At 39.5% G+C, this 24,074-nt stretch overlaps 1 protein-coding gene and 1 long non-coding RNA gene across 2 annotated transcripts in view; one reads left to right on the forward strand and one right to left on the reverse strand.

Annotated features, from left to right (window-relative positions):
• gabbr1b (gamma-aminobutyric acid (GABA) B receptor, 1b) overlaps positions 1 to 20,392 on the reverse strand; it is a 35,990-nt gene extending 15,598 nt beyond the window's left edge. The window contains exons 1-9 of the mRNA XM_024297002.2: positions 19,670 to 20,392; positions 11,789 to 11,923; positions 8,108 to 8,278; positions 6,323 to 6,424; positions 4,086 to 4,151; positions 3,792 to 3,983; positions 3,405 to 3,650; positions 2,989 to 3,052; positions 2,521 to 2,598 (exon numbers count right to left, since the gene is read on the reverse strand). Of these exons, the coding sequence (XP_024152770.1) occupies positions 2,521 to 2,598; positions 2,989 to 3,052; positions 3,405 to 3,650; positions 3,792 to 3,983; positions 4,086 to 4,151; positions 6,323 to 6,424; positions 8,108 to 8,278; positions 11,789 to 11,923; positions 19,670 to 19,903 (1,288 nt within the window). The 5' untranslated portion in view covers positions 19,904 to 20,392. The remainder of the gene's footprint in view (positions 1 to 2,520; positions 2,599 to 2,988; positions 3,053 to 3,404; positions 3,651 to 3,791; positions 3,984 to 4,085; positions 4,152 to 6,322; positions 6,425 to 8,107; positions 8,279 to 11,788; positions 11,924 to 19,669) is intronic.
• A 1,089-nt stretch (positions 20,393 to 21,481) lies between these two features.
• LOC112161681 lies at positions 21,482 to 23,878 on the forward strand. The gene is made up of 3 exons (XR_002921935.1): positions 21,482 to 21,542; positions 23,103 to 23,216; positions 23,321 to 23,878. It is a non-coding gene; the product is annotated as an uncharacterized LOC112161681 (long non-coding RNA).
• Positions 23,879 to 24,074: the final 196 nt, after the last annotated feature.

Consider the following 24,074-nt stretch of genomic DNA (forward strand, 5'->3'; position numbering starts at 1 on the left):
CTCCTGATCAGCTGATCTTTGCATTTAAGTTCCAGTCAAATCTCAAGATTTTAGGATTAAATTCAAATCAGGTCTTAAAATGAATCATTCTAATCGGGAATCTACATTCCCAATGCAAAATCTTTACAAAGAGGGCTTTCTTTTTTAGATCTGACAGCAGAATTCTGGAGCTAAAAACCAAGAAAAAAAGAATCCTTAAACCTTTAGTCTCAAATCTGTTGAGTCTCAAATCTCTGCATGTGAGACCTAAGTACCTATCATTTCCAAGTCCAAGTCCTCGTCTCTGCAGGATATTTGGAAGCCGTATCACCACCACCGCTTGGATTATCACCCCGACTGCTTAATCCTCTGACTGTGAAGAAGTCTCTTTTAATTGCCTCCGAGCTGCTTTTTCTTTTGCCATGCCTCCAATTTTTGACATCAATCTTTTCTATTTTAATCTTTTTCCAGAACTCCATATTCATGAGCCTCGCTTTAAGCCGAGGTGCAAATAAATGAAGTGTGAGGAATCCTTTTCTTTTTGTTGTTGTTGAAGTTTTATGTAACACCAGAAACGAGAGACACTTCCAGGAAATAATCCCCACATTAGGGAGAATTAGTGATCTCCAGAAGAGCGGCGAGGAGGATGACGGATGAGGTGGCGATGGAGGGGTCTACCTGTCCGCGCACGTGGGGGGGGGAAGGGGGGCTCTAGGAACACGTGTCTGTCTACACAGATACCACACTGCGCGCCTGGTGTTGCATCAGGGCTGTGTTACCACGGCAACTGGATCCGAATTAGTTACCATGACAATACAAGTAAGGCAACCCTGCAGGAAAGGTTGTCAAGGAAACAAAAAAAGGAGAAATTGTGTAGAAAGAATATGAAAAATTGTAGATGATTTAAACAAAATGGGAGCTGAAGGAGAAGATTCAGAAAACAAGAAAAAAGTAGGAGAACGGAAATTTGAGGAAAATCCGACCTTCATTACATCTATGCAGAACCGCTTAGAGTTTGGTAAAAATCACTTCAGAGGATCGATCAGGTTTTATTTCCCCTGTGTTGCTTGCTGGAGGCCAGAAGGTGAGACAGACGGCACATTCAGAGTTCCTCAGCTCTGCATGTGTACGATGTGAACGGCACGGTATGTACTCCTGAGGAGGGACGGCACGCGCACCTGCTGCTCCGAGCTTCAAACTTTATTGTAAAAAAACAAGCACAGTCCATCCTGCTTTCATTTTAGACCTGTAACCAATTATAGCCTATTAATAAAATCCGTTGGCAACAAAAATCACCACCATTTAACATTTACTTCAGCAAAAAAGTTTAATTTTTTTTTTTTTATTGCTGGAAATAAATTCAAGCATTAATGTTTTAAATAAAATAATATTCCAACCAACAGAAATACACACATTCTGAGGCACTATTGTTGGTGCCACATTCAAGAGGAGGAAGTGTGTGTGACTGTGGGAGTCCTTTAATCCTATCTCTGCTCTTTGCAGATAACGTGCTCCTTTTGGCAATTTATGACCTCCAGTTGTCATTGAGTGTGAAAAAGATGATCACTGATAACCGTCATTAAAGTCTCGCCTCCTTGTGTTTAGAAAAAAGGGACATTTTGTACTAAAAAAGACTCAATTCAGATGATAGATCTTCTGAGTCCCATTGAATCGTTGTCTTTCTTTCACTGTTGATTTTTTAACGTCTTACGCGTTTTTAAAAAAGAAATTACATGAAGTTACACCGTTTGTGTTCTCTTAGCAGCTCATTAAGGCGACAGGAAGGACGCCGCCGAGCAGCTGTGAGGACCTGAAGGAGACATCTGACCAATGCTGGTGCCCAGACTTCTGTTGACCTCCTGAAACTGTGTGGCTGCAGGAACAGAGGAGGCGGCAGGACTGCAGAGGTCAAACGGAGAAGAATACTTCTCCCTCTGGAGGCATTGATTTAAAAGCATAAAAGCATTAAAAAGATGCTACTTTATACTGCAGTAATTCGGAAAACAGTACAAATTTTACTTTAAATAGTTCTGACAAGCTAAATAAAAGCTAATGATAGTTTATAAATTATCTTCAAATTAACTGAACTCAGTTTTTGGGGATTGAAATCCTCCTAGTTTTCCCAGAGACAAGCGGTACAAGCCAAGGTCAGGCTCCTTTACACTCCTCCACGCCATCTTCTAAGAGCAGCCTCTGCAGCTCAGACCAATCAAATGCACCGATCGGGAAACGTGGCGTCATTCCTCAAGGAGAAGGTCACCCAGCCCAATTCCATTAAACCCTCAGCCGGGCGGCTGTCCCCGTCTGCGCTGTCACCTTCACTGACTCCCTGTCATTTCTTTGCAATAAATCTTAATCAGTAAAATTGAATTGCAGGCATTAGGACGCGAACACAAACACACAATAATTGTTTGCGACCCACATCACGTCCCAGAGAAGTGAGATGTTCTTAAGAAAGGACAAAGCAATAAAAAGGAGGATTATGGGAAGTGGAGTCTGTGGTCACAGATGACTAGAGGAGACTGGACGAAGGTTTCTTACCGATCCACTTATCATTTCCATACCAGGATAGATTGCCTTTCGTGCTGTCGTAGTATCCAATCTTCTTGTAGCTCCCCCCTGGAAGATGAAGACAGATGAAGCAGGACTCACACAGACCTGCATGCTGGTTCTACCACATGGTCAGGAAGCTCAGGTTACTCATTTGTTTAGGAAGACAAAATGTTCAGTCACAGACGAAGTCCAAAACAACACCTTTGAGGACAGGTGTTACTGTAAAATGAAGCACCTCAGCGTGCGTCTCCACTTAAAAACCATCAGGAGTCTAAGTGGACGCTCAAGGGCATCGGAGGAGCAGTTGTCTCAGCTTGTTCACACTCCAACACCTTTGAAATGATGTTTCATGTTTAATTTTAGGATGGTACTCTTCATTCTTAGGCCATTTAGTAACACAATCTCCTAAATCACAGTTTAGGGATTTCTGCATTGTGAAAAAAAAGGATTTAATACCTTGAAGCTGTTCTATCAGAGTCCACGCCATCCGAGATCCTTGAGCATCGAACACAACATGTCCCTGGGGAAATATGAGAACGATTTTTAGCTCCCTATTGTCACCAAATTTCTTAAATCTGTTAAATCTTGGTGCAGACTGCAGCTTTTTTTTTTGTCTGTAGAGCGTTGGGAATTTGTGAAAGATCTGCATTTTTCTCTCTCTCTGCAGAGTAGTTCATGAACTTCATAAAACCTCCTTCTGTGACCTAAATCTCTGCAGCACCTCTGCAAAGAACACTAACTTCCACTGCTTGGATCTGTGATTTTATTTGTTCCGTTATAATCTACAGCTCATGTACACGTGATATAACAAATACATTAAAATTGCAGCTACACTGTATTTTATTTTTGTCTCCATCCCCTTTTCTACTCACTGACACTCCTTCAAAGGAGCTGGTGTTCATGGCGCGGTAGATCTCACTGGTGATGTCCCTGTTGTTGTAGTTGAAGTCTTCCAAACGGTGACCCTTGGCCTTCAAAGGTCCCACGGTCTTATTGAGGGCCAGCGCCAGCGCCCACACGGCGTCGTAGGCCAGCGGGGCTTCCTGGAAACCGCCCGTCTCTTCTGGGTTTTTACCCCCCAGCTTAGACATCAGTTGGGTTAGAAATTCCTGGGAGGTCTAATGAGAGGAAAACATCAGATTGCTGAGATGATCCTGTAGCATAGGTTTTAAATTCTGTGATAAAAATAAAAAAAAATTGTAACTTAAAATGAACAAAGCTATGCCCCGCCCCCCCATTGACCAGAAAATGTGTCTCACCAGATTGGAAGCTCCTCGGACTGTTTCCGGGTTGAGCATCACGATCTCGGTGGTCACATGACCCTCCACAGCCTCCGACATCTGCTCCAATGTGCAGTTGATGGACGGATCCTTGATTTTAAACCAGTTGTCCGCGTACCAGCCAATCAGAAACCACACATACTTTTTCCCGTACAGCTTCTCTTTGTACACCTGCGGGTGGAACAGTAGCACCAGTCGTGTGGGAATCCATCAACCCAACAGGCAATGTTTGACCAAAATCATGTTAGTGTTTTACTTTTAAAAAGGGGTTACCTCACAGAAGACCTTCCTGGCCTCAGTCTCGTAGAACAGGCCGACGATGATCCTGGCGTCTTGTCTCTTGGAGGTGAAACAGAGAGAGGAAAGAGTCACGATCTGGGCGAGCTGAAAATAAATAGGAGCCCTCCTCAGAGTTCTGCAGCGGGCCACAGCGACAGTCTGATTGTGGGTTCAGCTAATCTGGCACACTGAACTGGGGCATCACGGAGGCCGAGTTATGTAATCGGGTTTGTGTGGAGGGGAGGCTGAAAGAGCAGCTCAAGAACTGCATTTAAGAAATCAGCTTTTCCCTCTGAAACTAGAACTGAACTGCTGGGAGTCATCCTTAGGATCCACTGGCCAAACTTTCCCTTATGGGGTCACAAGGTTACTGGAGCCTATCCCAACTACAGTCTAGGATACACCCTGGATAGCTCAGCAGTCTGTCGCAAGGCCACACATCACCAGGTAACCTGCTGGGAATCCTCTTCAGAATGCACCAGATGTTTTCCTCACCTTTCCTGTGTTTACTTACTTTCTTTTTTTTTTTGTTTTTTAATTTTAGCATTTATCTAATTTTTATCTTTAGTTTTTTAATATATTTTCTAGTGCTTTTGTGTTTGCCTTTTTCCTATCCTTTCAAACCCACACAGAAAAAATAATGATAACTCTTTAATTTAATCTGATTTTACAGTAATAAATTAATTGATTAAATGATAAAAATCTGAAATATTTAACTTGTATTTGATTTTTAGCAATTTTCATTGCATTTGTGACTAGCCCTGCAATTGATTAATCAATATGGATCGATCTAAGTTTAATAGATCAATGATCGATCCAAAAAAGTAGAGATTATTCTAATGCATGAAAGTCAGCTAGCTTGATGCTAATAATGGGATTTCCTATAGAACGGCTAATGCTAGCACTTGGTCGACCTAAACATACATTGCTGACTAAATGAACATCTCTATTTACTCACAGGCATGAATTTTCTAAGCTCTTTTATGGAAATTGTATTTTATTTTATCGTTTTTTTACTCATTCTTTCTTCTTCTTCTGGAATAAGATGTAATGCTACTGCGCGATCGCCACCTAGTGGCCAAACTAAAACTCCCTCATTAGAGGAACAATTGTTGGAGCTTCTCCATTTGATAATTCGTGTAACACTGTATGGTATTATTCTCATTATAAATTCAATAATACATTTTACAGTATGTGAACTGTATAAGATTAATGGCAAAATCTTCAAAACATATTTATAGATTATAAATGTATGTCTTATCCATCCAGTTCGTGCTGCTGCACTAGTTCAAGTGTGTGGTTTACCGAGTGTAACTCATGATGCAAGGTCAACAAGGCTGGGAGAGAGCCCAGTTTATAAATGATGAAAGATGGCGGAAAGCATCACTTTGCCACCTATCATTTACCTGATGCCAAGTAGCGCCTTTACTTTGTTACGTTTTATATCCTTTATAATCCAAGACTGTGAACACATTTGCTTAAAAGTATTGCTTGATAATATTTGGACCAACAGACGTGTCTGAAGGTTTCATCCTGGTCTAACATTAGGATGTGGCGTGTGTTTTATAGCTCAGATTGACCTGAAATATTAATCAGATTAGACATGGGTGAACTGCTGAAGGTCTGGGTCAAAGGTCAAGGGAGGATTTGAACTGTCTGATGAAAAAAGACTAGAATTGGGAAGGTTCTGTGTACTCTGTCACAAAAAACTGTAGATGTCAACTATGTCTTATCTATACCCACTAAGAGAACCAGGACTGACAGAGAGGAATGGTGTCAGTGCTGGGATCCAAATCTGTGGAATTAATTTACCCGAGTTTCTGTTTGTGGAGATTCCTCACTGTACTTTAAGTCACATATTTCATTTATTTATTGGTATTTTATGGATTTTGTTTTTGTACATTTTTACATTTTATATCTTTGAATCTATCCTCAAAGTATTAGCCTCTGTGTTAACTTCCATTTTTTTGTTCATCTTTTGATTGTTGTTGCTTTTAAGTTATTATTTATGACTTTTTATTGCTTTAATCATGTCAAGCACCTTGAGCATAAAAGTTGCTCTACAACTAAATTGATTGATTTTTTTGTAATATTATATTCTGCTGCCTTGTCTTAGAGTTGCATAAATGAATAATTTCATAATTAGACGACAAATATGTTTATTTTTAACTAGGTGACTTTCTGAAGACGCTGCCTGCTCCTCAGTGAGTGTTCGCTCGAGCAAAAAACACCTTGAGGTTCTTAACAGCGACTGCAGGATCGGTGAGGAAACTCTGGCGGACGCTGATGTCGATGCCGGCCTCCTTCGTCCTCTCCTCCAGGTCGTCCAGAGTCTGTGAGACACAGGCGGAGGCCCCAGTGAACAAACAGCAGCAGATTCTTTGCATCTGGAAGGAAAGCTGTTTGCAAAACTGTTTGTATTGACTGGAAAAATACCAATCGCCTCTTCAAGAATTCTTTTTCTAGTTCCACTGGTGCTCCAGCCGGTGTATATAAAACATCTGACAAAGTTCAACAGGACACCTTTAACTTTCAGCTTCTCTCTTGTCAGTCTCATGCTCCTTTTACCTCCAAATATTCACAAAAATGCTAATTTTTCTAAATACATTTTTCTTTGCTCCTCCTTTCAACATGCTCATTTCATCAGCAGATTCTGATTTAATATTTTTATTGACACACTATTTTGTGGGGTTTTTTTTAACGTTTTTTAGGTTATCTGAAATTTCTACGATTACAAATAAAACTCTAGTGATGAGGAGGCATCGGCAGAATCTTCTAGATTTCATACCGCCGCCCAATTATTTGGAAAATCCTTGGGGTGGTCATGGTGGTAGTCAGGAATGTAGACAAAAAACTGCCGAATTTGCTGAAAAACTTCCATTTATTTGGCATTTTGGGATATGCAACTGTAGTCGTAGGCTGAATCCGAATTCTTCCCCTACAACTTCTCCCTTACCCTCCAACTGTAGGGGCATTTGAGGGGAAAGGGTTTTCCGAAATAGTCTTTTTAAGGGCTAACCCTAGCAGAGCCCAACGCCACGAGGGGTCACGTCTTCACATGCTCTGAAGCACAGAAGTTTACATTTTAGTTTACATTTGACTTTTTGTTTTCGCATTACCTTGTTAAAGTTATAAAACCAATGTTATATATTTCAGAGCGCTAGCAGCTACGTGCTAATGCTAGCTGACCAGCAACTATTGATGACATCATCGAGTGGGAGTGACGTCCAAATTTGAAGACACTATTTTTCCATAACTCTCAATTTGGAGGACTAAATAAGAATTCAGATTTGGCCTAAAGTCTTTTTTTTAGTTTTAAAGTGAAATAGTGAGCTTTTCTAAATGGCTGCTAAAACTTAAGATTCACTCTGACTAGATTTCTTCATGGTGGACAACAGAAAAATGAATTTTCTTGTTTTTATTCCTTAACTTAAGTGTCAGATATAACATTCTCTGTCATTAAATGTTACTTTTTACTTCATGACATGTTCGTAGCTTGAATTGCCAAAATAACACTTTGTTGAAGCAGCCAAACCCACCCCACCTGGTCTCCTGAACACTCACCTTTCCTCTCTGCATCATATTACTCTGGTTTCACCTGTTAAAGTCTCAGCACAAGTGTTGAATTTCTTCCTCTCTACATAGAAAGACATTCTCCTCTTCCTCAAAGACACTGCATATATCAGTCTACTCCAGTTCTCAGGAGTTTAAGCAGAATAATGACACATTTGCAGGGCAGTAGGACAATGATTGACAACGCTAGTGTGAATTTATCATTTCAACGTCACCTTTTTCCTCTGATGTCACAACAATTCACAATGAAATATGTCAGAATAATTGAAAATCCTGTTATGTCTAATAATGAATTGTGATTAATTCTTATTAATCAATCTTTTGTTTTTTTAGAACTTCCTTGAATGTGTCCTAATTTTGTGAAGCATGAATTGAGAGAGGGGCATCATAAACACTTCTCAGTGACAGCACAGGGTATAGTCACGTTCTGCCAGGAGACTCACCGAGGTGAAGACCTCAGTGGTTTGCTGAATGGTGGCGATCTTGGTCCACTTCCACTTCTGAAAGAGCTGCACCCGGGTGGGGTTGTGCAGCGTTGCGGACGGATGCGTGCGGAAGAAGGTGGGAAAGCGCTGGCGGTTGGACAGAGCAGGAGAGCTGGAGCCGTAGGACAACTGAGACAGGAAAGAGCAGCATGATCAACATTCAAGCTCAGACAGTCAGCTGACCAAATAATGCTGCAAAAGTCATGTATTCAAGAGGCGATGACGTTCTCTACGAGTCTGGTGGGATTTCCCGCATGGAGGATTGGTGACTTTGCCTTCACACTGGGTGTGTGAAATTGCTTCTCCATGTTTGACTCCTCCCGTTGGGAAGCAGTGAGCTGCAGTCACAGCTGTGGTTTAACCACCAACCTCTGATGCTGAGTGTCACACAGAGACGTCCCAAAGACTCTCCTGTCGGTGGATTTGTAGCCACTCTACCACCAGGCCGCTGAGGTGCAGCTCCGCTCAAAACCTGTTCTGAGACTGACGTGTTGGATTATTTTAATGGTAAGAGACCATTTCCATATTTCATTTTTCAATTATGAATGATATATCTTTCATATTTGATTATCTTCTTTATCAAATATGAAAAAAGAATTGACTCGAGCTGTCTCAGGGCAGTTTCTTCATAGATTAATTCAGGGTTTTTGTAGAAAAAACTGAAAATTCCTCATATTACTTCTCAAATGTGAATGGGGCTCTAGTAATCCTAAAAGGGAGGTAAAACAAAGAAAAATATAGTCTTTAATTTTTTAAATGGCTGGTTTTCAGTCAAAAAAAAGAATCTAGACTACAAACTGTTCTTAAAAATGTTAACATAAAAAACACAGACGTTATAAAATTAAGAAGGAACATTGTTTTACTTTGACTTATCTTTAAATACTCTAAAATGTTGCCTTTACTTTTGTGATATTGTACAAAATCCAATATACAAAAAATTAACTTAATACATTTAATTGCAACTTGAAGTTTCTTGGTTTCAAAAAATTATATAAAACACGTTTTGTTTTTTTAAGTCAAATTCTTGATTATCATTCCAACTTTTTTGTTTTTTGTCATTTATAATATTGTTTATTTTTGTTCTAAATTTTGTTTTATTTTTTCTAATTTTTTGCTCTAAATTTGTGTGATTTTTGCTCTAATTTTTTACGTTTTTCTTTCTAATTTATTGTAGTTTTCATTCTAATTATATTTGTTTCTAAAAACTTGTTTTTCATTCAAATTTATTTATGGCTTTCATGCTAATACTTAGTGTTTTGTTGTTCCCATTTATTGTGTTTTTCTTCTAAAATTTTATGTTTTTTGTTCTAACTTTTTTGTGGATTTTGTTCTAATTTATCTGTCTTTCATTCATTTTTTTGTTTTTATCTTTGTGTTCTTTATTCCTTTTTGTGTTGTTTTCATTGTAAAATTTTGAGTATTGTATTCTAAATTTTTTGTGCTAATATTTTTTAGAACTACAGAAGATCTAAAGTACACATGTTTTATGTTTATATCTTTAATACACTTCCATGAGCAACTGTAAATATTGCTTTTTTAAGAATATCCATCCATTCTTCAAAGCTGCCTTATGGGTCCCAAGGTTGCTGGAGCCTATCCCAGTTACTGTTGGGTAAAGCTGCGATATGCCGTATAGGCAGGTTATCAGTCTGTCGCAGGGCCACACAATCACACAGGTTGTGTCCGAATTAACCCTCTATTCACTATATAATGCGTGCCCCATTTTCTAGTGCTACTAATTTCAAAATCGAGTGCACTTCAAATTTCCCAGAAGTCTTAGCGAAAATCTAGCGTGCATCTATGCTCACTAGGTTAGCGAATATAAACCACAATCCATTGCGATTGAACAATTTTTGCACTAAAAACGTGTTAAAATGTAATATTTGAATAAACCATCGACATTTTCACCATCAGAGCACAGTGGAGTCATAAATAAAAGTACAATTTTTATATTTATTTGTTTTTCACTTTGTGAAATCGCTGACATCATATCTCGTGTTTAGAAAAATTAAAGAAAAGTAGTGAGCATTGTGTCTGAATTACCTTTAAAATCCACAGCACTACATAGTTTTTTAGTAGTTAGGGGTTAGGGGGGGCAATTAAGACACAACCACACTCACGTCACAACTAGGGAGAATTTAGAGACACTAATAAACCTACAAAGCATGTTCTTGGACTGTGGGAGAAGCCGGGGAGAAAACCCTCACATGGATGAGGAGAAACTCCAAAACTCCAAACTCCACACAGAAAAGGTCCCAGCCGGGGTTCAAACCAGACCCCTCCTGCACCAACAGGAGTCTCCTGCTAAAAACGGACCGTGATCAACTAAGTAAATTTAGAGTCCTGATTGTGACACATCAGAAACTGGTGATTTCTTTGTCCTTTAAATAAGGAAAGCTCTTGGGACAAAGCTGTCTGGTAGCATCAGTTCTTAATATGATAACCTCCCTCACCTTCCCTACATGCTGATTTTTTTTTTGCAATTATGAAGTTTTTTCAAAATGTTAGAGTTTTGTTTTTTGATTTGCATATTTTGTAGTTTGAATAAATAAAGTGCAGAAACAGGCTTCACAGCAGAGATGAAGGCTAAAACAGTGGAGCAGTGCGAGAACACATCACACTGATAAATCAGTTTATCGCCTAGAAAGCTGCAAGTTGGCTTCAATTTCTGCTCGCAGTGCTCCAACTCCTATAGATCGTTTGCTGCATGACCGCAAAAGTCTCATGGAAACTACAGATAAGATTGTCATCAGTTCTTCTTTCTGTCTCTCAGTGAATGCATAAAGCTGAAGTTGATACATGAGCGTGTGAAGATGAGATTCCTGCTGCAGAACTAACCTACTTTCACACCAGCGTCAGCATCGATGTAAAAGTGGAGATGACACTGCAGCTCGTGTGGAGCTGGATGGCATGACGCATGGAGATGGAGCGCGCTCAAAGAGCTGGAGAACCCGCTGAGCTTCACGTGTTCATGTGTCTGTGCTGGACATTTGCAAAGCTGGAGGGCTGGATCTCGGTGAAGAGGCAACGCTCTTCATCGCTAACGTAGCGGAGGAAGCGTGCCAGGCTGGTGGAGAGGATCTGCCTCCTGCTGAATCCCTCACCCCTCCGATTTCTGCCTGCAAGTGTGGATTTTTGCACTCTGAATTTGGTGCTAAAGCAGTCTTCTGGTAACTTCATGACTGTATTTTAGTTCTAAAAGCCTGATTTAGTAAAGGTTTGTGGGTAAAAACGTGGAATAAAACATGTTGCACATTATGCATCTACAGCTTGTCTTTGAATATGAAATATAGCAGATTATAGTCTGGATATGCAAATATTTAAGAGGTTAGATTAAATACTGCACACCATGTGGTTTAATATGAAGGAGGAATGTGGTGACTGTTCTTTGCATCTATTTTTAGCATGTCTAACGCTGGTGTTAACTGGCAGCAGTTATTTTATTTGCGTCTTCTACTAATATGTCGATGTTTTAATGTCAAATTTTAGTGCAACTTCTCCTAAAATCCACACATCAAAACCAAAAAACCTGCAAAGTCTTTGCATAAATGCTGCATCTTAATTGATCCTTAAAAAGCAGAACACAGCAGCAACATTGATTAACATCTGCACTGGAGGGAAACGGGCTTTACATCTTACCACGATGAGGTTCCACATGCGAGCAGCTTCAGCCACCAGTGTGGACACGGAGCTGCAGCCCGGCATCAGCACCACCTTGATGGGCTCCGTGTACAGAAGGTCGTACAGTAACTTGGTGGCCTGGCCAGGATCGCACTGCAGAGAGGAAAGCCCAGACAGCCAACGCATTACGAACACGTCTCATTAACTACATCCAACTTGCCCGTTTAAAAACAAATATGAGGAGAAACTTATTTGCTTTTCAATTTTAAACATATTCTGAGACGATCACCAGCTCGTCTCAGAATAAGGCTTCTGCTTAGCAGTTGTGACCCAGAAATTCAGTTAAAATAGGCAGTAGAATAGTTTCAAGATGGCCTCTTCTTTTACAGAAAATTGCCAAACACAATAATTCGAAACAGCTTAAAGTTCCAATAATCTTTTGAAGTATTTTTAATCAATCCCATCATCCATCTGTTTACCTGTCTTTCCCCTGACAACCTCAATCTAACGTTACTGGTGCAATAAAAATATTGAGTAAAATGTTTAGTTTTGATCCAGATTTCAGCTCAGACGAAGAAAACAAAGATGTTCATGGATCTATTTGTCTACAAGTGAATGCATCACCCTCAGGTGCCACGTGGGAGCGGTCTGGCTGTGGCAGATGATTTACTACGATTTAGGTCGCTAATAGCAACAACTTCATAAAACGTGCTGTGACTCAAGTGAAAATTTAAACTCAATCAAACGGATTCGGAGTGCCGTAGAGGCCAGATCGCAGAGGTCAGATGTGCTTTTAAAGTTACGTAAGGAATCTGGCGGCCGGATCGGGGCCGTAACGCTTGTTTGGGAGGCCGGGGTCAGAATGGAGTAGAGCGGGGAGCTTGAGGCCGGATGATTGTAGCTTCTACATCCCAGAAAGAACTGCATTCTTTTATGCTCCTGATTCACCACAATTTGAATAAAAATTCGCAGAAATGCAATTTTGAGCTTAATTTCTTTATATAAGACCTCTATTCTAAGAAAAGTGGCACAAGAACATGTTAAAAACACCAAAAACAAAACACAAATAACTAATTAAATACCGTAATGTCGACATTTTAAATCAAACTAAATATCGCGATATATCGTGGAATCAATTTCCCCTACACCCCCATGAACTTCCTCTTTAGTCTTCTTCTATTGGTCCTGGTAGCTCCAATCTCAGCATCTTCACAGTCTTTGCCTCAATCTGCTTCCCTCATTTATCTCCCAAACTTCTATCATGATTTGTTCCTCGTCTCTCCTAAAGAGAACCTCAACATCTTCATCTCAGTTTCTGATGGCTCCTCTCTCTCATTCTTTCCGACTCTCCTTTATCTCACATCAACCTTCACCACACGCTTCTTCACCTCCTTACCGCACAGTCAACCTACTCAAAGTCCTCCCCCTTTCTCCCCTCTGCTCCCTGTCACCTCGCCGTTCCACTTCACTTCCTCTCATTTACACACAGATGATACTCTTTCTTCAGCTGTCTCCCATTTATCTCCTCTCCAGAGCAAACCTCCACCTCTCTGGACGTCCGTTTCAAGGTCAGCCCTCTAACACCTGCCTTCAACCATACGCCGCAGAGGGAAACATTTACCCACCAGTCAACTTCCATTAACTTTATCCACATGTTACATTTAGTGCTTCAGCATCCACTCCAGCCTCTAACTAAAGAAAATCAATAGGTAATTTAGATGATAATGGGAGGGTCGTAGCAATCATTAATCACTGAAAAAAACAGGAGTTCTGGCTGGATTTGGGATAGAACCAAGTAGAAACCCTTTAACATTTGCAGAACAGCAATTTTAAAAATAAATGAAATGCTACAACCACTATGGGGTTGTGGTACAAACATATCAGCATCCATTGTAAGCTGTTTCACAGTCTGGTTTATCATGTTTACCCTCTGTGGTCAGATTTAAAATCTATAATAGTGTTGTTGTCCTTTAATTGTTATAGGATCATCAAACTAAAGTTCTAGCATGCTCCAAAAACCATCGGGTCTGGGTCCCTGTATTTGAGAAAAGTCCGTTTTTAGTGATGTAATTTACATATATTAAAGAAAAGAGTTCCAAAAAAGGGATTATTTCATGCCTAGAGGACATATTTAAAGAAAATTCTGATTAAAATTGCATTTTTGCGTATTTCTTTCTTTGAATTTTCTGAATTAGGAGCACTTAGGAAATAAATGCAATGGAAAAAGATTATGTAAAAGCTACTACGGCAAGCCACAAGCTCGCTGCTTCGCTCCATTCTGATGCATTCACTTGCAGACAACTAGATCCATGTGAGCTGTCTTCATTTGTCTTTGCCAAGCTGGCATCTGGCTCATTGCTCGCCCTTTGATGTTAGGCTTGCAGTGTGAGGTAGGTCTGGGCGATAAAACAATATCAAATATATATTTTTGAATAGAAAAATGAGTCTATGGCAATAGACTTTTATTTTGTAGGGTCAGAAAATGACACTCACCAGTTGTGAGCATTTTCTCCTCCTTGGCGAGCAAAAGTTAGAGAGCATTTGCCATGTTTATTAGCTCTTCTTATGGTGAATTTCTGTTTTTCTCTACAGTCTGCAAAAAACAAGCTCACGTGAGACACCTCCCACCCCCACGGTCACCTCACCTAGCGTTTAGCAGTGGAACATGGAGCGATTTTTTAACATGATCCAGTCAGAACTGGAGGATGAAGCTGCTTCTCCAAACTGTTGATTTAGATGCTAATGCTAATAATGCTAACGATGCTATGCTAACAAGCTTTTCTATTATGATAATCCAGAATCACAACCTCCACCTTGACCTTCTCAGTCACTGTCCTGCAGATGACAATGTAAGGTCATGAAATCATTTGAAGGAAACAGGAATGAAGCTCCTCCAGTTCTCAGCGGTCAGACTTTTGTTTGTTAGCATCATCAGCTCAGAGGGGAAAACTCCTTCACTGCAAAAACTGGATCTTAGGTAGCAATTGTTGCAAGAATTGTCTGTTTTGTAAGAAAAATAATCTTACAAAGATTTTTTTAACATAAAAATAATTGTAATTGGGGAAAAAACTGTTTTTTTAAAGAAAATCTGTCAGTGGGGTGAGAATTTTTGGCTTATTTGTAAGGGTCCAAGGGTTTAACGCTCCACAGTCATTTGGAGCTTGCAGATGTCTGTGGGTCCAGCTCTGCTGCTAAAAAGAAACCTGTTTCTGAAATGAGTCATCATCCACCCTTCTTGTCAGAGCAAACCCCAAAAGCCCGTCAGCTCTGGTAGTTATTTTCCAGCACCCAAGTTCTTCTTGATCCATCAGAGCTTGATGTGGAGAGCAGATCACAGAACGGACTGTGTGATCAGACCGTCACTTTCTGTTTGGTCTGCCTCTGCTGTTGCTGCCCCCCCTCCTATGTGTCTGCTCCAGTCTGGGCAGCAAAACAAAACTCCAGCTTGGCATCTTCTCCTTTTCACAAATTCTGTTTGTTTGAACTGCAGTTGTCATGGTTACTGTTACCATGCCAGCCATTAAACTCCCTGCCAACTCCACTCCACCCACCTCCGCCTCCAGGTTCAGAGGCAGAAGACTCATGGAGAACAGCTTGAACGGAGCAGAGTTGGTGGAGTGGAGATGGCCAAGTTCAAAGTGCCCCCCACCCCCCCTACCCGTCTCTTATCATAGCGGCTGCAGATGCAAACACGAACGTTCCGATGCCGAAGATGAAAGCTCTACTTGAAGAGTGTCTGTTTGTGGCTCTGGGGCTATTAATAATGCTCAAACATCTACCTGACAAACATGAGCCCAGGATGAACAGGATGTTTTGCCAAAAATAGCAGCCCAAAATAAATGCTGCATAATTATTTAGAAAAAAGGGACAACATTTGACAATAAGCTGCTGCGGGGGAGCTGAGGTGAACCTTTCCACCTCTTCAATGTCAGATTCATCGACCAGCAGCTGCTCCTCTGTGATCACCAATGCAAACGGAAGCAGAGGCACCGAGGAAGCTGGAGAGTAACAGGTGCCAGAATCTTACAAACGCTTCCCACCATCTGGTTTCCTGACATGGTCATGTGGCTCCACTGGGGAGTGGAGTTCCTCGATTTTCACTCATCTGTTAAAAATGTTTTTTTTTGTTGCTGCTGTGTGTCAGGCGTGGGGGTGTTGTGCATCCTGCCTTCACCTTTCCTGTCCTCAGTGAAACATTCCCCAGCATGAGCTCGCCTGCACACGAATGAGAGCAGCGCTGTCCAGGTGCTGAAGTTTACCGTCGTGTTTGGTGTTGATTCAGTAGCCGTGGGCTGACTCTGATCGCATCTGTTTGCACGCAGACCGTAATCAGATTAGAATCCATATTCTGATGAAGTTAACATTCTGATGAGGTTCATATGCACAAAGCGTTCACTCACCCATTCAACTGAACGTCAAAAAGTGTTGGAGCTGAAGGGTTCACAGACTTTCTAACATCATCTACATGTGCAGAAGGATTTCCAGATGATTCTATGATAGGATGTCACTGTGCAATTGACAAATTTAAAGTTTTTCTTTCGCAAAAATCAGAAACTAAAACAGGTCACAGAAACTGACTGTAAGTCAGCTGGAAGACGTCCAAACTTCAGATGAACATGGAGAGTTTCACACAAACACACAAAGTGTTTATGTAAATGATTCTATTACCGTCCATCCCTGGAAAGAAACACAACCCTTAACGCAGGGATGTCTTAATGTATGCCTTATGGTAAAGTATGTCAGTGGTAAATGTTATGGTGTGATGTAAGATGATGGAGAACAAACATGGTTCCACCAAACGTGTCACTTTTAACGAAACAGTTTACTAATGAATTTACTGCACAAACTAACACAGGTATGTGTATTTACCATATTTATTACACTATGACGTGAATTTGAAAGCTTTTTGTCTTTAAAAAAATGATGCCTTATAATCGGAGCGCCTTATATATGGATTGTGTTTACGGATGTTGAAGTGATTTTGAGACAAGAATAGGCTTGGTTTGTCTATATCAGGGGTGTCAAACTCAATCGCACAGGAAATCCAAAACACACCTTATGTCCGAACAGGACCAACATTTATTGAACACACTAAAACTAAATTTTTAAAACTTTAAAGCCATCATTTTTAATATAATTATGAATAGTAAAAAGGCAGGAATATTATTTCAGAATAAATCAATTTAAACCTTAAATAACTTTCAATATTTTACTCCCTATAAAAACATATTTTGCAAAAATGATAAAAGTTAGAAATAAGCGCTAGATAACATTGGGCCATTATTAAATATAAAATAAAATGATTTGGAGGGCCGGATATAATTACCTTGACTTTGACACATGTGCTGTAAATGTTTGGCTCTTATTGTAAATACACTAAAGCGGTTAACATATTCGTGTTAGACCATTTTTTTACTGACAAAGTTGGAAGATAGCGTCGTCACCGGGATGGTTGTTTTAGCGGTTTTAGTCTGTTTTTGTTTTTTTATGTGTTGCAAACAAGGTTTGGAGTGTGAACATGCTAACGAGGCTAACACGTAGCGTCTTACAAACAAGTTCTAGAGTTACTGTCTTATTAATAAACTCTGATTCATCTTTAACTCTTTTGCTTAATGTGCCTTAATATATGTCCAAAAATAAACCATTAATTGATGGTGTGTGTTATAATCTAGTGCGCCCTTTAGTGCAAAAAATGCAGTAAATTGTTTCTAGTACATTTCCTTCATCTCAGCTTTATCTAATTTAGTTTCTGGCACAGACCTGATCCTCACAGACTCACCGAGGAAGTGTCTTGCCGAATGAACTGTAACAGAACGCTGCTCGTGTGCACAATCGCTGCTTTTCTGGAGCATTGACCCATTTTAAGGTTCCCCTAAAACACAACCCCTGGAGTCCCCGCGGAACTCTGGTGAAATTTACTGCAAAGGGAAAGCAGACGGACCTTTGAGATCAAAGAGTTTCAATAAAACTCTACATTTCAGCCAGAAACATAAAACAGCTTTAAAAGAATCAAAGGTTAGAAAATATACTGTGGGTGAATAAAGCCTTGTGTGCTTGAGGGTACGAGCTTGTGTGTTTGGTGAATTATGGATGACCTTTCTGTAACTCTGCCAACACCAGCCAGCACCAACACAATGTGTTGATATAGTATCAGAGTTCCAGTCATTCAGGAGGGTTGCTGGTGGTTGTTTTCATCATCTTATCCCTCGGGAAGTTTCAGAAAAGCCGGTCAAAAAGTCAAGTCTGAGCTTAAATTTTAAAAAGTCAGAGACACTTTAAATAATCCATTCCTTCTATCGTATCAATTCACTGCCCAACAAGAGGAAATAAAAAAAATTTAAAGAAGAAACTCTCACAAACACATTTTTTTTTCTTACTTGGCCAATTACCTGACACTTTACTTCATAAAATCAAACTCTAAAACATGCAGAAATGTTTGGATGATGCAGGAATTGTGAGTAACAAGAGGTGAAGGCCTTCCGTGGGTGGAGTCAGAGGAAGCAGCTCCACCATAACCCTCACAGTCCATAGAAAATGTCTTTAAAAAAGAACCACCTAATGAGCATAATGTGGAGCATGCAGAGACCTGTACACTAAATATTCATGGACACACGTTGATTTTCACTGATTGCCGAACTGCTTTTCAACCATGCAATCATTCACTAAACTTTTCACAATAAACTTGATTGCTAGAGTTCTTCCAAGTGGTTATTTTTAGTTTTTCTTACTTATTCAAGTAAGTCACTCTGTTGTTATATTCAGTTGTTTTTATTAAAGCACCCACTCATAATGGAGGATGTGTCAAGGTGTGACAAAAAACAAGAATCTAACCAAACTCAATCTATTAAAATTGTTTCAATGCAATCTCGTCTTTTTAGTTTGATCACATTTATCTACAAAAAATGTTTTGTAGGTTGTTATGTTTAGCAAATATTCTCCATCATGTGGCAAACGGGAAACTTCTTCCTACAGACTTCTAACTTCAGACTCATGAATCACAGAGTTTGACGAGATGAGTGGGAAGAAGCAACACTATTGTAACCCAGTAGAAGAGTCTTCCTGAGCTCCAGAAAGCCACAGTGACATCAGAAATGTTCCGTCTTGGATTGTGATATATTCTACAAAATTTCTATTTAAGAAAACTTGGATTCTTTGAGGCTAAAATGTCTTTTTTTTGTCAAATCTTAAGAAAACATGGGTTCTTATGGGCTAAATGTCTTTTTTTGTCAAATCTTAAGAGAGACATGATGAAAACAATTAAGAGTAAGAAGAAAAAAATTTAATTTTTATGTATAACATAAATATTTAATTCTAGAGATTTGTACAAATGTCAGGAAATATCTGTACATGCAGATTGTTGCATAAAAAAGATCATTTTCTCATTTATATTCTGCAAATATAGCTTTACTTTGAAAATATACTCTTAATTTCAAAGGAATCTCAAAAGCTGGATGACACCTCCAATTAACTACTGATGTAAATTGGTGCAGGGTGTTGAAAATATTTATACAAGCTTAAAATCGAACTTTAAATTGTTTGCATTGTATCACTAAAAAGCAATTTAAACACGTCAGTGTTGCAAAACGGGGGCAAGCAAGTGAATATCCCTTTTTATTCCAATTATTTATATTTTCCTTTTCTAAATGCTACATTTTAGAACTGAATTGTACCTATTTATGACTAATTCCACAAATATATAAATCTAAATCAGGTTTTATAACTGTTCTTTTATGATTTAGGCATGTTTTTTATTATTCTTAAAATGATTATTTAGAATTAATTTCAAAGTAAGGCTACTTTTAGTTAAGTAGAATCTTTTGGATCCTGAGGAAATCTCAAGCTGCACGTGTGCCCGTCAGACTGTGATCAACAGACAGCCTGCAGCCCAGCTGCTCTCACCATGCTGTCGTAGTGGATGAGCTCCAGCTCGTAGTCGGGCAGGATGTCGGTCCTCTTGTTGACCAGCTGCAGGGCCATCTGAGTGGCGGGGAGGCAGGCTTGGCCCCCCGGCCAGCCCCCGCTCATGGGGAACAGGGCTCCGATGTAGAGCTTCTTCTTCTTCTTGTCTGCGGCGCAGGAGAAGCAGAGGAGCGCGGAGAGCAGCAGAGCTGCGGGCCGGCGGAGACGAGCCATGCCGCAGGCTGCAGGCTGCAGGCTGCAGGCGCAGGCTGGAGCTCCGGATTGACTACAGGTGTCCCACCTCGGCACGCATGCGTTTGATGGAAGAGGGCATCAAGGAGACATCTAACTGTTAAATGACTCCAGACTCACGGAGGAGACACAAACTGAAGGAAAAATGAATAAAACTCCCGTCTAGGAGCTCCGGGATGGTCCGCGCGGGTCTCTGTCCGTGGTGCTGAAATGGGGGAAATCTCTGAATTCGCCGCCTGGTCCGCCGTGGGAGCCGCGGGGGATGAGGAGGCTCTGCGCAGGGCAGAGATGCTGCATGGATGCAGACAGCTCCGCAGCAGGAGGAAGACTGCAGGCGCGAGCGGGAGAGCGCGAGGAGGAAGAGAAGGAGGAGGAGGTGCTCTCCACGCGCTGCCTCTCCAACTTCACGGAGTTTGTAGGTCTTCCTCCTTCCATGAGGAAGGAGTGGGAGGCAGGAAAATCCCGCATGACACCAGGCAGCAATATGTATAAAATATCAACTCATTTCTACAAATTTTTATTTAAGTTACAACAATTTAAACAGAATTCAAGCAATGTTTCTGGATTATTTTTTTATTTTTTTATTTTTCCGCTTAATAAATGACTGAAATCCAGATGTTTCATGATGACAAAATAATTAATTTTACTATAGTGATTATTCTGCTCTCTTATATTCATATTTTAGCACGTAAAAACTTCTTTCAGCTCGTCCAGGACAGTACTGCTTGTATTTTTGGTATTCATAAACTTTATAGTTTTTTTTAAATATTGAGTAAAAAAATGCCCCATAGGAAAAGAAAGAGAAAGTATTAAAATGTCAACATTAAGCAGATTAGCAACAAACATTCCAATATATCAATGTTCAATCTTTTTTTCATCTGTTATTGTAATTTTTTTAATTGAGTTTACCTAATATTTTAGCAACATGCTAATGTTTTTGGCTTTGGGTTTTTTAAATTTAGAGTTTAGCTTCTTTTCTAGTAACATGCTAACGATTTGGACTAATTTAGTTTGCTTAAGAATTTTAGGCTAATTAGCTGGTAATTAACTAATGTGCTAGCTTTTTTTGGTTAATTTGGCTTCTACTGTTTTTTTATGCTAATTTGGAGTTTGGCTAATGTTTTAGCAACATGCTAACATTTTGGGATAAGTTCTTATCTATTGATGTTTTATAGGCTAATTTAGTGCTTAGCTTCGATTTTAGCAACAGGCTAACATTTTTGACACATTTAGTTTTAGGAATTTTCGTCTATTTTGGAGTTTAGCTTGTATTTAATCTACAAGCTAGCTTTTTTGGTTAATTTTGCATCCACTGTTTTTTATGCTAATTTGGAGTTTAGCTCATATTTAAGCAACATGCTAAATATTTTTGCACGAATTAGCGATTTTTAAGCAATTTACTAATTTTTTTTTCAGAAATGTAGGTCAACTTCAGTACTCTTTCATATTTCTTAAACAAAATTTCCAGTCTTTCAGCAAAATTAACATTTTGAAATAGCTTTAGCATTTTCAGCAAATCCCTTCAGTAATTAAAGTAAATTCCGTACTATTTTCAGCAAAAAGCTTCAGCATCTTCAGCCACTACTTTCAGCAAAAAGCATTCACACTAACATCGTCGCAGGTAATGCAACTTGGTAATATTGGGCTATATAAATAAAACTGAATTGAATTGAACTTTATAAACCAAAATGAGAAGTAAACCCAGTATGTTAAATGGTTCACATCCCCCTTAACTTTTCATTAAACTTTTCCCTTAACCTCGTTGAAGCCTGAATTTAATTCCAGCTATGAAAATAAAGTATTTTTTTGCTTTGAAATAGACAGCAAGTTAATTTAATGTTGGAGCCAAAATGTTTTGATGCAAATTTGCATCAATAGGTGTCAGGGGGTTAAATATTTGTCCATTGAGTTCTTAGGGTCATTTCACCTAAAAAAACACAAGATGAAGAACATGTCAGCTCTAAATGGAGCAGCATATTATTTTTTTAATCGCTCCCCTCCCAAAACAGCAGTTAGAGAAATGTATCCATCCTCTCTTCATGTCTCAGCTGAACTTCTATTTCACTTCTCGGTCTAGAACAGTAAATCTCTCCATTTCGTACACCCCGTGGTAGCTGTCACACATTGGCATGTTTCCTTTTCTGTGCTCTATGAAAATGTATGAGAATGATGTCTTCCCATTATATATTTATATCTTATATATTTTCTTCTGAAGCCTTTCTGAGCCATCCTGGATCCTGTAGTGCCTTCTGTCTACGCATGAACTCGTTGAACTAGTTTTTAACGAAAATTCTGGCAATATTCTCTGTATTTTATTTATTTATTTATTTTTTGGAGAGTTCAAGCTCTTAAAAAAGAGTCACTATATGAGGCATAATTCATTTTAATGAGTTGTAGCCACTATATCAACAACGGTGCAGCAGAATATCATTTAAAAACACAAACCACATTGTATAAACCCCTCTGAATCTTACATCACAATGAGATTTTGAAGAAAAAGAGGAGAAGATCTGCATAGAGGACTCTTGGTTCTGCTTTTCCATCTTCACATTTCGGATTATCCCCCCCACCCCAGTAGCTGGAGGGTGAAGCACGAACAGATTTTGCTCACCTGCTGTCCGAGCATCTGTCCCTCTGAATCGCTGTTGCTTCTCTTAAAATGTGTTTGCTCAAAGACCTTTATGCAGCCCGTCTTTGATCCTGTACGCTTTTGGCTCCTGGTAGTTTCAGATTTTTAAAAGGCAAAAAGCTGAAAAGGATTTTGAGTTCTAACGGAAGGCTAGAATAGTGAAATTCTGACTCTTGAGTCTTTTACGTCTTGTATTCTGAGAAGATTAACATTATTTTTAATGCACATGTTCAAACCAAGACATCAGTATCCCATTTGCAACAAACCAGAACCCCAAAAGTACCAGTGACAGATTAAATTTACAGTTATGAGGGACATTTTGCTTTATTATACTGAAGAACAGACTAGTTACTTAGTGTGTAGAATGATAATACACAACAGTAGGCATCTTTGAAGGATGTCCCTCCTACATGTCTAGGGGGTTTCCTCTCAGTGGGACAGTGGGAGGAAAGTATTGGCCTTTGTGTTTTAGGTTTTTGTTAATTTCAGAGGAAGTGTACTATATGAAGACTACAGCTAAGTCAAGACTGATAAAGATCTTAAACTTTTTAGTTTTTCCAGGGGAATCTCATGGACACAGAAGAGAACATGTGGAACGTCGAAGGTCCTGACAGTCATGAAAGGATCAGCATCCTAACAAACCTTAAGTAACATTTACATTTAAAGGTACAGTGTGTAGTTGTGCTTCATCATATTATGATACTTTTATCGCTCTCACCTTCATTCGGCATTCTTCTGTTCCCTGTTTCTGCTCTATTTCCCTGATGCAGTTTCCTCTTCTCCCCACCTTTCCACCCCCATCTCTCCCACATGGTTCATCCCCTTCATCCTAATATTGCTGATGGAATCTGCACTCTGATCCGTCCGAGGACGTCACGCTGAGCCTGTTATTTTTGGTTCCTGTGTTTCTCATCTCAGTAGTGGTTGTGTTATCGCATCTCGAATGATTAGATAATAACAATACATTTGTCTGAATGCTTCGGCTCCTGTGGGATAGTGGGATGATAGAGTGAAAAACACTTTGAAAATGCTGCTTTTGGAAAAAAGCGCCTCGACGGGAACATGTAGAAGATGAAATTTGGAAAACAAATTGTCATTTAAATGAACATAAATTCCAACTATTGTGAGTATAATGTCTCCATCAGACTGTTGAGTAACAGTGAGCATCTATTGGACTGTAACATCTCTGTGGGATTTATTTCATATTTACTGCCAGCAGTTTGTAAAACAGATTTTTTAAGAAAACAAGGGAGTGAAGCTTAATGTGTTTGGGGTTGTTTTAAAGACCTTTTCTGTATAGTTTAGGAATAAAGATTGTTCTGGAGTGACAGGAGAAAGCCATTTCTGTCAAATACTGGTTTGAACTTGATGTGCTCAAAGCATAAAAGGCACCATGTTAGTATTTTACTGCTTGTTGCTGCTGGCAAGAAACTGTAAGTTGTTGATTTTTTTTTTTTTTTTAGGATAAAATCAACACCTTCTGGTAGTTTGATGGAGCTGCAGAATCGATGCACCATCTGCTGG

The sequence above is a fragment of the Oryzias melastigma genome, linkage group LG13 (assembly GCF_002922805.2).
Source record: "Oryzias melastigma strain HK-1 linkage group LG13, ASM292280v2, whole genome shotgun sequence".
NCBI classification, from domain to species: domain Eukaryota; kingdom Metazoa; phylum Chordata; class Actinopteri; order Beloniformes; family Adrianichthyidae; genus Oryzias; species Oryzias melastigma.